The sequence below is a fragment of the Eimeria necatrix genome, genomic scaffold (assembly GCF_000499385.1).
Source record: "Eimeria necatrix Houghton genomic scaffold, Enh_scaff854, whole genome shotgun sequence".
NCBI classification, from domain to species: domain Eukaryota; phylum Apicomplexa; class Conoidasida; order Eucoccidiorida; family Eimeriidae; genus Eimeria; species Eimeria necatrix.
In genome coordinates, this window is record NW_013651778.1 from 4,142 (window position 1) to 16,049 (window position 11,908).

Below are 11,908 nucleotides of genomic sequence, written 5' to 3' on the forward strand. Positions count from 1 at the left end.
GACGACAGCAGCAGCAGCATCAGCAGCAGCAGCGGCTACCTGGCCCCAAGGTCTTCCCCAGTCTTCCCAAAGGGCTATGGGCTTCGCAGCCGAGAGGCAGCAGGGGGCCCCCAGCCTGCGGGGCCCCCGGGGGGCCCCAGGGCCCGGGGGCCCCCCGGGGCCCCGGGGGCCCCCGGGGCCCCCAGGGCCCCCGACACCGCGCAGGCGGCAGGGGCCCCCCAGAGGTCGCTGCAGGAAGAAGCAACTCATGGAGTGACTTTGCCTCCGACAATGGCGAGGGGATATGTAATAGAAGGAGAAACAATTCGGCAGCCAGCTTGTCTGCAGCAGTTTAGGGTTTCTGTGCACCACCCGCTGCATGCGGGGGCCCCTGGAGGGGCCCCCGCGCCTGGGGGGCCCCCCGGGGGGCCCCCCGGGGGGCCCCCCGGGGCCCCGGGGGGGCCCCCCGAGAGGGGCCTCGAGGAGGCCGGCAGCAGGGGCAGGGGCAGCAGCAGGGGGCCGGATGCTGCTGCTGCTGCTGCTGCTGCTGCTGCGGAGTCGCTGCAGCAGCAGCTGGAGGCGCAGGACCAAGAGCTGCGGGAACTGGTGCAGCAGCTTGCTGCTGCTCTCAGCAACCCCACACTGCAGCAGCTGCTGCAGCAAAGTGGTTTGGGCCCCGAAGAGTTAGCTGCTGTTGATTGCTTCTTCGACGAACTCAGCAGCAAATCTGCATACTTCCCAGACTTCGGCTCCAGAACAGGTCTGCTGCTGCTGCTGCTGTTGCTGCTGCTGCTGCTGCTGTTGCTGCTGCTGTTGTTGCTGTTGCTGCTGCTGTTGTTGCTGTTGCTGCTGCTGTTGCTGTCGCTGCTTCTGTTGCTGCTTTTGCTGCTTTCATTGGTCTTGCTGCTGCTGCTCGTGCTGCTGCTGCTGCTGCTGCTGCTGCTGTGTCGGCGCAGCAGCGCCTCAACCCCAGCTTGTGGTGACGCTGGAGAGCTCTCTGGCATTGCCTTGACTGGATTTTTTTGAATAATTCATTTAAAGCAACAAATTCAACAAATAAACAATTAATTTAAATGATTTAAATGATTTAAATGATTTAAATGAACTAAATTAATTATTTTCCATTTTCTTCTTTCTCAGACGGCGACTGCCAACTCCTCATGATCCCCCAGTGGCTCTATTTGTACGCCGTCAAGGCCAGCCTCATCCACCCAGTCTTCGTCTCTGCTGCTCACAAGAGACTCACGGCCTAGGGGCCCCCTTGGGGGCCCCTAGGGGGCCCCTAGGGGGCCCCCTGGGCCCACTTGGGGGCCCCCAGTGCCCTGGGGGACGACTGGGGCGCCTAAGGGGTTTCTGGAGGACCCTCTGGGGCCTCTGGGGGCCCCCGGGGGCCCCCTGGGGCCCATCTGGGGCCTCTCGGGGCCCACCTGGGGCCATTGGGGGCCCCCTGGGGCCTCTGGGGGGCCCCAGATGCCTGATGGGGGCCCCGAGAGGCCCCTCTAGGTCTGGTGGGCGTGCTGGGCCCTGGAGCCCCCGAAGTGGGGGCCCCCTGGGGCCCCCTGGGGCCCCCTGGGGCCCTCCTGGGCCCTCGAAGTGGGGGCCTTCCGAGGTGTGGGGCCCCCTGGAGCCCCCTGGGGCCCCCAGGGGGCCCCAGGGGGCCCCCGTGGGGCCCCTTGGGGCCCCACGGGGGCCCCGTGAGGCCCCTTGGGGGCGTTTGCATGCATGCGGGCTTGTGTGGCTCGAAATAGAGCTTTGGGGCTTTAAATGAAATGCTGAAGAGCCTCTGAAGGAGAGGCGGTGGTTGTGTGTCTGGGGTGTACAGACACCTGAGGGTCCGGGTGTATGTACACGCGCGGGCCTGCAAAAGTGTATATCTGTTTACATTTTAAAGAATTAAGTTTGCACTTTTATGAATTATATTTATTTAGCCATATATGGGAGTCCACACGCTGTGAAGGTGAACTGCAGACAACTGGGGGGCAGGCGGCGCGCAGCAGCTGCTGCTGCAGTTGCTGCTGCTGCTGCTGCTGCTGCTGCTGCTGCCGACGCAGGCGCGGCAGCACGGCCGTAGACTTTGGCTCAAAGCTGCGCTGGACTCAACGCGGCCAGGCGCCGCGCCTAAGATGTGACAAGCAGCAGCTAGCCAGCAGCTAGCCAGCAGCTAGCCAACAGCTAGCCGGGGGCTAACGAGAAGCTAGCCAGCAGCTAGCCAGCAGCTAGCCAGCAGCTAGCGAGAAGCTAGCGAGAAGCTAGCCAGCAGCTAGCGAGAAGCTAGCGAGAAGCTAACGAGAAGCTAGCCAGCAGCTAGCCAGCAGCTAGCCAGCAGCTAGCCAGCAGCTAGCCACGCAGGAGCCAACAGTAGCTAGTGGCTGGTCCAGGTGGAGGGACACGGGAGCTAGCTGGCTAGTTAGCTAGCTGACGAGCTCGTAGCTAGCCAGCTAGCACGCAACTAGCTGGCTAGGTAGCTAGCTAGCTCGTGGCAGCTAGCTGGCTAGCTAGCTAGCCAGCTAGCTGGCATTCTAGCTAGCCAGCAGCGCGCCAGCACAAGCTAGCTGCAAGGCGGCCGAGGAGGTAGCTAGCTAGGCAGAGCAGCAGCAACACGAAGCAGCTAGCTAGCTCAAGTGCAGCAGCAGCACGAAGCAGCTAGCTAGCTCAAGTGCAGCAGCAGCACGAAGCAGCTAGCTAGCTCAAGCGCAGCAGCAGCACGAAGCAGCTAGCTAGCTCAAGCGCAGCAGCTAGCCAGGCTGCCCCGGCTAGCTAGCCACTACGAAACTGCATATTTTCACTTATATTCTTAATTACATTTTATTTATATATTTATATTTTTATTTATATTTTTATTTATATTTTTATTTATATTTTATTTGTATTCTCATTTATATTTATGCATGCGCTGCTGCAGTTACAGCGCAGCGGGGTGTCTGCGCAGCTCTGTGGGCTTTTGCTGCAGCGCGAAAAGCGGAGAAAATGAATTTGAAGAATTTAAATAAATCTGCAATTGAAATGAATAAAAAGTGCAATTAATTTGAATTTATTTTCAAAAGGAAATAAAAAGACTTTCAAAGGAGTTTGTTGCAAAGACTTAGACAAAAAAGCGGAAAAGTCTGGCCTTGTGCAGCAGCAGCAGCAAAATGCAAACAGCCAGCAGCAAAATGGTCCCCGTCAGCAGCACCCGGTTTAACCAGTGGTCACGAATCATTTTCACAATGGCCTGCCTGCCCCGCGCGCCCTCTGCCCCCGTGCCTTCTGCCTGCGAGCCAGCAGCAGCAGCAGCAGCAGCAGCAGCAGTAGCAGCAGCAGCAGCAGCAGTAGCAGCAGCAGCAGCAGCGGCGGGCGGCTCCGGTGTACGTACACCGCAGCGCTTTCCGCCGCTGATGCGGTGTACGCACACCCCAGCGCTCTGCTCCCTGATCCCGCGGCCGCTGCGGCGGCTGCGCTGTCAGCTAGGGTTTAGGGTTTAGGGTTTAGGGTTTAGGGTTTACGAGGCGGTTGGTCTTGATGATGGCGTCGCGCTGAGTGCGAAGCTGCTGCATGATCTGGAGTCCTATGCCTTCAGTCTGCAGCGCGGAAGAATTACTTTCAAGAATTAATCTGGAGCTGACTTCTGCAAGTTCTTCTGGTTCGAGTTGTTGGTGGGGTGTCTGTACACCTCAGCGCGCATGCATGCATGCATGCATGCATGCATGCATGCATGCGTGGATGCGCAGCTTGCTGCTGCGGTTTTCGCCTCTAGGGGCATCTTTGTGCAGCATTTCGCAAGTATATTCTTTTAAATGTACTTTTAATGTACTTTTATTTCAATTTTGCTTCCAAAAACATTTTAAAATTCAAAAAAAGACAAAATTTACGCCAAGTCCAACTGCCCACCTCGCCTGGTGCTGCCCGGCTCCTCCACTCTTCGCTCTGCTGCCGCAGGCGCGCCAGCGCATCTCCGTACGCAGCCAGCTGGGACGCAGCCACAAAACAGTTAATTAATTAATCAATTAATTAATTAATTAATTAATTAATTAATTAATTACTTAAATTAAATAATTTAATTTAATTAGTTTATTGGGTGCTAAGAGAGGCAGGAAAACGCGAAAGTCGCACCTCCGCAGCCAACGCCTGGCCTGAGGGAGAGCCCCTGGCTTCAATGCTGAGCTGCTGCAGCTGCAGCAGCAGCAGAAGCAACAGCAGCAGCAGCAGCAACAGCAGCAGCAGCAGCAGCAGCAGCAGCAGCAGAGAACACAATGAAGAAAAAGGAAGGTTAAGAAGCAGCTAGTGAGGACTACGCAGCCAAAAGCCGCAGACGCACCCCAGGGATTAGGGTTTCGAGCCCAAGGTTAGGACTTAGACATTAGGGTTTAGGGTTTAGGGTTTAGGGTTTAGGGTTTAGGGTTTGGGCCAATATCGAGGGTTTAGGGTGCAGCAAATGGCCCACAGTGACATCAGCGTCTGAAATAGCCGTGGCGAGGGCGGCGGCCACGTGGGGGCCTGCGGGCAGCAGCAGCAGCGCAGCAGCTGCAGCACACTGGAAGCAGCAGCAGCAGCGCAGCAGCTCCAGCGCTCTGGAAGCAGCAGCAGCAATTCCAAAAGACATCCTGCAGCAGCAGCAGCAGCAGCAGCAGCAGCAGCACTTACTGCGCGGCGTCAGCTCAGCCCGCTTCAGTGCACTCTCTGCATTTTGCATGCGGAGTTTTAGCTGCTGCTCCAAAGCCCTGTAGTTGGTAGTCTTGTATGCCGCTGCAGCAGCAGTGGTGGCCTGTGGGGCCCCGTAGGGGCCCCCTTGGGGGCCCCCCTGGGGGCCCCCTTGGGGGCCCCCAGGGGGGCCCCCATAGGAGCCCCTGAAGGGGCTGTTTGCTGCGTGGGGCTGCAGAAAAGGGCCTGTTTGCGACTGAGACAAATCCCTGCTGCTCCAGCCGCCGAATTCAGAGGCAGTGCCCAGAGAGAAGCCGTCTTCGATCCCGCTGCCGTACATGTTTTGAAGGTGGAAAGAAGCCGCAATAACGAAAGAAAATAATAAAATAAAAATATAAAATAAATAAAATAAATGAAGTGCGGAAGGGAAAGAAGAACTGGCTGTGCAGAAGGCGGCGCGGGGGTCCGTTCAAGTCAATGGTCAGCTGGCGCTGCGGCGCAACGATCTGCGGAATACGGAGCCTCTGCTGCTGCTGCCGCCGTCTTCTCCGCAAAATTAATTCGCAAATGCATTTAATTACTAAATGCAGATTTAATTTTGCAAAAAGAACCGCGGGAACAACGCGGAAGCCGAGATCGCGTCGAGCAGATCCAGCGGCGCTCACAAGCTGCACGCGCGCAGCCCGCGGTGCGTCAGGCGCCGCCTTTTCCGGTAATAAAAGAAAATAAAAGTCAAAAACTACAAAAAAAACAATTAAATAAACAAAAATAACATTTGGGACAGCAGCAGCAGCTCATTTGCTGCGCGGCCGCGCAGGGCCGCGGAGGCCATTGGTGTCGACTGCGCCCGCGGGGTGTACGTACACCTCGGAGAAGCCGCGGAAGCTGCCGCACGAATTCAAATGCGAAAACTTTATTTCATCTTTCTGAAAGTTCAAATTTGCTGCAACAAACTGGACTAAACACTGGGCTGCCAGCTGCAGCAAAGCCACACACACGGCCAGCAGCAACTCAACAAGATGTGCAGCAACAAGTGCAGCAGCATGTGCAGATCAAATATTGAATTTATAAACGCAAATAAATAATTTGCAATTCCCTATTTTAAGCCTCAGGCTGCAGCCCGCCAAACTGCCTTGAGAGCAGCTGCAGCTCCGTCTTGCTGCACTTCCATTCAAGAAGCTGCTGCAGCAGGTGCAGCAGCAGCCGCTGCTGCTGCGGGGTTTCACGCTGCTGCTGCAGCGCCTGCAGTAGGTGGAGCAGCAGCAGCTGCTGCTGCGCGCGTTCACGCTGCTGCTGCAGCGTCTGCAGTAGGCGCAGCAGCAGCAGCTGCTGCTGCTGCTGCAGCGTCTGCAGCAGCAGCAGCGCGGAACTGCGCTAGAAGGGCCCCACGCGCGAGCCTGGGAGTTGCAGCTAAAGGGGAGCAGCAAAATGGACTAAGTCGAAATAATGCAATTAATTATTTTTGGAAAACAAAACAAATTAGTTTGCAACTAAAGGAGCAGCAAAATGCACTAAGTCAAAATAATGCAACTAATTTGTTTGGAAAACAAAAGAGCTCTCAGGGCTTTTTTCCCAGCAAATGGCCACCGGGAAATCCCACAAAGTCTTTCCCTTCACTTGAAGGGCCACTAAATGCGTGTCCACAGGCTGAAGTGCACATTAAATTCAATTTAATTTTGCAAAACTAAATAAATAATTTGCAAAATTTCATTTATTGCCTTTTGTGCAAACTCTTCTGCTTTCCTCCGGCAGAAGACAGCTGGCTGCGGTGTATGGACAGCGTGGAGCGAAGCCCGCAACTTCTTTGCATTTTTTCCAAAAAAGAAAACAGCAAAAGGCAGGGCTAGGAGTGTTTGATCTGCAGCGCAGCAGCAGCAGCAGCAGCAGCAGGTTGCGTTGTCAGCAAATTATTTTAAATGAAAATGAAAATGAGAATTAAATGCTTTCTTCCACTCACCGGCTTCAGCGGAGGTGCACGTACACCCGAAGCGTCGATCGACTTCTCCACGTCTTCGTCAACCTGGCCGACAACGGCTCTGCCAGCAGCAAAATAAAAATAAAAATACAAATAAATAAAATAAAAACAAAAACAAAATAAAAAATAAAATAAAAAGTCTTTTAAATCATTGCTGCGGCGAAGATCTCTCATTGCTGCGCAGGGTGCTGCTGCTTTCGCGAAACTTGAATTCAAAATTCAGGTTTGTTGCACTGATTAGGGTTTTGGTTTGGGTTTTGGTTTAAATTTTAAATTTGTTTTTCATTTTGCTTTAAGTTTAATTTTGACTCCTTATTTTCAATTTTAATTTTAATTTTAAACTGCTTACATGTTATCCCCCCGCAGCAAATAAAGCCCCAGCGGCACGATCTCCACGGGCGCGTCTTCGTGCACAACTTTTTCTGCGCATTTATTCAAAACGATATTTGTGGATTGGTCGAAGGCAATTAAAGTTCCCATGAAGAGGCGCCCGTCGAAGGTCAGCACGCACACGCGGTCTGCAGCAGCAGCAGCAGCAGCAGCAGCAGCAGCAGCGGCGGCAGCAGCAGCGCGATCCTCGGCTTTTTCGCAGCAGCACGAGTTCAGTTCGTTCTCTGTTGATTAATAAACACTTTTTACTTTTAATGGCAGTTTAAAAGTCAAAATTTGGAGGCACACACGCCCCACGCATGCAGCGACTGCAGCTGACAGCAAACGAAGCAGCAGCGCAGCAGTAGCAGCACAGCAGCAGCAGCAAAGCAGCAGCAAAGCAGACGCTGAGCAGCAACGGAGCAGCAACAGCTAAGGCAACAGTTAGCGAGAAGACAAGCGACAAATAAGGGCTGGATGTTGCAGAGCGCCCACTGCTGCTGCTGCTGCTGCTGTTGCTGCTGCTGCTGCAGCTGCTGCTGCTGCTGCTGCAGGAGGACTCACGCTCAAGCAGCGACTGAAGGCCCGAAGCCATCGTGGGGAGTTGGGAGGTGCAGTGACACCCGAAAGCGGAGCTGGAGGGGCCCCGACAGGCGCTTCGCCGGGAGCCGATTCAGCCTTCGCCTTGACGTAAACCCTAAACCCTCGCCGTAAACCCTAAACCCTAAACCCTAAACCCTAGACGAAATGAAGATGCGCACTTCCGAAGCTCCCCGCAAGCCCAAGACGAACGCCGGGGCCAGCCGCGCAAGCTGCTGCTGCGCCGCTGCCTGGCCAGCTCTGCGGAGGATTTCCGGAAGCTGAAATTCCCAAAAGAAATTAAAAAAGAAATAAAGTTCGAAGACTTGGAGTCTGCGGGAGCAGCAGCAGCAGCAGCAGCAGCGCGCCGGCGACGCGGCGGAACGCAGCAGCAGCGGACGCGAACTTGAACGCCCGCGATCCTCCGCTTTCCCGGCGCCGCTTTCCTTTCCAAGCCCCGTTTTCAAAATAAGTTTTTATAATTAAATACAAAAATGTGCAATTTCAAGCTCCAGAGGCGGGCTTTCCGTGGAGATCGGCTGCGCGCGGGTGCATGCAGCCACGCCGCGAGCCGGGCGAGGCTTTGTGGGTGGAAGCTGGCGGTTCCGGGGCCTCTGCGGCAGTAAATCCTTTTCATGACGCAGCTGCAGGTCTTTTCTGCTGCTGCTGCTGCGGAGGCGCTGCACCGACTGCTGCAGCTGCTTCCGCGCAGCCGAGACCAGCGCCAGAACCTGCACAGGCGTTCTCGGCTCTCCGGGGGGCCCTCCAGGCCTCGAGGGCCCGCTGCGGCTTCTTTGCTGCTGATGTGTGCCTCTCGGGCGCCGTTGTAAAGTGCCTTCTTGAGCCGCAGCGGCCTGCAGAAGACCCAGCAGCAGCAGCAGCAGCAGCAGCAGCAGCAGCAGCCATGGGGCCTCCGCTGCTGATTCCGGAAGACTTCGCCGCAGCGCAGCTGCCGCTGCTGGCTGAACTCCTGGGCATGCCCGTCGCTGAGGTATCCCCGGAGCTGCTGCAGCACATGTGGGACTACCTGGCGGAGGGGTCGCAGCAGCAGCAGACGCAGCAGCAGCAGCAGCAGCAGCAGCAAAGTGCTGCAGTCGATCCAGCGGCCGTAGAGAACCTGCGCTCCTTCGTAGAGGCCATTGTCGAGCCTCTGCATACTCCCGCAGGCTTCCGCGAGGCGCAGCCTTTAATTGAGAGCTTTGTACAGGCTTTTGTGGACTGTGCTGCTGCTTCCGCTGCTGCTGCGGCACCTCTTGAAGCAGCTCAAAGTGCAAATAAAAAGGAAAGCTCTCAGCCCGCAGAGGCAGCAGCAGATGCTGCAGCAGCTCGCAAGAGAAGCCACCAGGCGGGAGCAGCAGAAGCAGAACGCAGCAGCAGAAGCAGCAGCAGCAGCAGCAGCAGCTGCCAACCCCTGCAGTCCCCGCGTTTGCCAGGCGAGCCACTGGCTTGGCGACGGCAGCCGCAGCAGCAGCAGCAGCAGCAGCAAGTCCAGGCGCAGCAGCAACATGTCGAGGCCAGCAGGGGACATCCAGAGCAGCAGAAATACCCGCAGCAGCAGCAGAAAAGCAAAAAGCCGCAGTCTCCGCAGCAGCAGCAACAGCTGCCGCAGAAAGACAGAAGCTCGCAGTCTCCTAGGCAGCAGCAGCAGCAGCAAAAGCAGCAACAGCGGCAACAGCTGCACACGAAGTCGCAAGCGCCGCATCAGAAGCAAGGGGAGCCCAAGCAGCAGCAGCAGCAGCAGCAGCAGCAGCAGCTGCAGCACAGCCCTGATAGCGTACAGAAGCAGCAGCAGCAGCAGCAGCAAAAGAACAAGCAGCAGCAGCAGCAGCAGCAAGATGAGAAAGCAGCCAACACCACATTTGCTGCTGCTTCCCTAGAAGAGCTAGACTGGCCAGAGGCGCCGCCGCCGCGGCGCCGCGTGCCGCGGAAGCAGCAGCAGGTGCTGCAGCAGTTCGGCATAGCTGCTGTGCCTGCTGCCAGCAGCAGCAGCAGCAGCAGCAGCAGCGGGGCTTCCCTGCGCAGCAAAAAGGACGAGGAAAGCGGAGGTTCTGCACGCGCAGCGCGAAAAGCAGCCGCAGCAGCAGCGGCAGCAGCAGCAGCAGCAACAGCAGCAGCAGCACACTGCCTTTGCCTGGGAGCTGAACACGGGGCCTACGGGATTTGCCTCAGCTGCGGCCTCATTCGCTGCCGCTATGGAATCAGCAGCAGCAGCAGCAGCAGCAGCAGCAGCAGCAACTTGGGGGCCCCTGGGGCCCTCCGCTGCCTCTTTTGTGCAAATGAAATTGTACCCAGTGCGGGGCTCACTTCCCTAGCTGCTGCTGTGGAAAAGGGGCTTGCTGAGAACAGACAGCAGCTGCAGCAGCTGCAGCAGCAGCAGCAGCTGCTGCAGCAGGAGCAGCAGCTGCAGCAGCCCTTGGAGAGTTTTCAAGAGGATATCGCAAAACTGCAGGAGCAGATCAGAGCCGATGAGGCCCACCTCAAGGGTAAGTGCAGCAGCAGCAGCAGCAGCAGTAGCAATAACTGCAAACGCAGCAGCAGCAGTGGCAGTAACTTTAGCAGCAGCAAACCAAAATCCTGGACATGAACAGCTGCTGGTTCGACGCCAACGAGGGTTTTGCTGAGGCCCCAGCAGCAAACATTTGGCTGACGCCGCAGCAGCAGCAGGAGCGGCAGCTGCTGCTGCAGCGCCTCAACCAGGCCTTCAACCTCGAGAAGGGTGCGCTCCAGACCCCACAAACCCTAAACCCTAAACCCTAAACCCTCCGGGGCCGCTCTCTCCAAGACTCGTGTCTGCCGCTGCTCTTGCTTCTGTTGCTGCTGTTGCTGCTGCTGCTGCTGCTGCTAGCAGCAGCAGCAGCAACAGCAGCAGATACTGCTCCGCAGGAATTCATTTATACCCTGGCAATGCCTTGCACTGCAGCAGCACTTGACAGTCTTTTAGCTGCTGCCCTACGGGGCTGTCGGGTCGGCTTATGGGGCCTCCGTCCTCCCCGTATGTACCACTGCCCCTGCTGCTGCTGCTGCTGCTGCTGCTGCTGCTGCTGCTGCTGCTGCTGCTGCTGCTGCAGGGCGAACGAAGGTGACTTTCGACTTCGAGGGGCGGCGAGTAGTTGCTGAAGAGTCGACGCTGCCGCAGGAGGCGGAGGCGCTGCTGCGGGCCTTTGACGAGCGCTGCGCAGAGCAGAACATGCAGGAGCAGCAGCAGCAGCAGCAGCAGCAGCAGCAGCAGGTGGTGGACTCCGACGAGGACGAGCTGTGGGGTGGCAAAGGCCCTGCTGCTGCAGCCTCGCAAGGGGCCCCGGGGATGTCCCACGCGGCGCTCATGAAGCAGCACCAGCAGCAGCAGCAGTGGCCAGAGCCCCAGGCGAAGCAGCAGCAGCAGCAGCAGCAGCAGCAGAAATCCCCATCTACAGCGTGGCCCTCCCTGGAGGCCGACGCGTCCCAGCAGCAGCAGCAGCAGCAGCAGCAGCAGCAGCAAGAGCCCCCGCCCTTCTGCCGCAAGACGCCCACAGAGCAGCTGCAGGAGGCCTGGGATGAAATGGTGAAGCGGGAAGCAGCAGCAGCAGCAGCAGAAGCAGCAGCAGGACATAACTATGGCATTGCTAATACTTCTCTTTCTGGCTTCGCAAGTGTTTTGCTGAAGGACGTGCATGCTGCTGCCAGTCCACAAAGCGCAGCAGCAGAGCAGGCAGCAGCAGAAGCAGCAGCAGCAGCAGCAGCAGCAACTAGACCTCGTCGTCGTCGTCGTCGTCGTCGTCGAGCAGCAGCAGTCACGGCAAAGGAGGCAGCAGCAACTGCAGCAGCAGCAGCAGCTGACAGAGCCAAAAAGGCAGAAGCTCAAGACAAAAGAAGCGCAGCAGGAACAGCGACAAAAGCAGCAGCAGCAGCAGATGCAGCCGATGCTGCTGCAGCAGATGCTGATGCAGCAGACACAGCAGCAGCAGCAGCAGCAGCAGAAGCTGAGTCTGAGTACGAAGGCCCGCTGCGCGGTCGCTGGCGGTCCACAGGTTCCGGGCAGCAGCAGACTTTGCTGCAGCAGCTAAAGGAGCAGCAGCAGGCGCAGCCAGCAGCAGCAGCAGCAGCAGCAAGACGTGTGCTGTGGGGCCTGGACCATCTGCAGAAGCAGCAGCAGGGGGCCCCCCAGGGGGCCCCCCAGGACAGGACCTACCGCGTGCAGGTGCCCCGCAGCGAGGGCGCTGCATTTGGCTGCATTGCTGCTGCTGCTGCTGCTGCTGCTGCTGCTGAGGAAGAAGCAGAGGAGCCGGAGGCCTCGGAGGCCCCCGCGGGCGGCGGGGTGTGGATGGGGGTGGGCGCCGGCGCGGGCGACCCGCAGCAGCAGCAGCAGCAGCAGCAGCAGCAGCAGCAGCAGCAGCAGCAGCAGCAGCAGCA

General features: G+C 57.5%; 4 protein-coding genes across 4 annotated transcripts in view; 2 read left to right on the forward strand and 2 right to left on the reverse strand.

The window, feature by feature from the left end:
* The window catches only part of ENH_00079630 (hypothetical protein), a gene marked incomplete at both ends in the record, with an annotated part of 1,764 nt that extends 532 nt beyond the window's left edge, over positions 1 to 1,232 (forward strand). Inside the window, 2 exons of the mRNA XM_013577750.1 lie at positions 1 to 739; positions 1,120 to 1,232. Coding sequence (XP_013433204.1) covers positions 1 to 739; positions 1,120 to 1,232 — 852 coding nt within the window. The remainder of the gene's footprint in view (positions 740 to 1,119) is intronic.
* Positions 1,233 to 3,061: 1,829 nt separating this feature from the next.
* On the reverse strand, positions 3,062 to 4,936 carry ENH_00079640 (hypothetical protein, conserved; the record flags this gene model as incomplete). Its single annotated transcript, XM_013577751.1, has 6 exons — positions 3,062 to 3,229; positions 3,462 to 3,620; positions 3,847 to 3,924; positions 4,069 to 4,128; positions 4,400 to 4,452; positions 4,600 to 4,936. 6 exons carry the CDS (start codon positions 4,934 to 4,936, stop codon positions 3,062 to 3,064), a joined length of 855 nt encoding a protein of 284 aa, XP_013433205.1.
* Positions 4,937 to 6,439: 1,503 nt separating this feature from the next.
* On the reverse strand, positions 6,440 to 7,535 carry ENH_00079650 (small nuclear ribonucleoprotein, putative; the record flags this gene model as incomplete). Its single annotated transcript, XM_013577752.1, has 4 exons — positions 6,440 to 6,454; positions 6,554 to 6,632; positions 6,921 to 7,089; positions 7,505 to 7,535. The coding sequence occupies 4 exons, from the start codon at positions 7,533 to 7,535 to the stop codon at positions 6,440 to 6,442; spliced, it is 294 nt and encodes a 97-aa protein (XP_013433206.1).
* Positions 7,536 to 8,072: 537 nt separating this feature from the next.
* On the forward strand, positions 8,073 to 11,908 carry ENH_00079660 (hypothetical protein, conserved; the record flags this gene model as incomplete). The annotated part of the gene is made up of 3 exons (XM_013577753.1): positions 8,073 to 10,002; positions 10,149 to 10,235; positions 10,588 to 11,908. Coding segments are annotated over 3 exons (3,338 nt in total), but the record flags the coding sequence as incomplete, so codon positions are not given.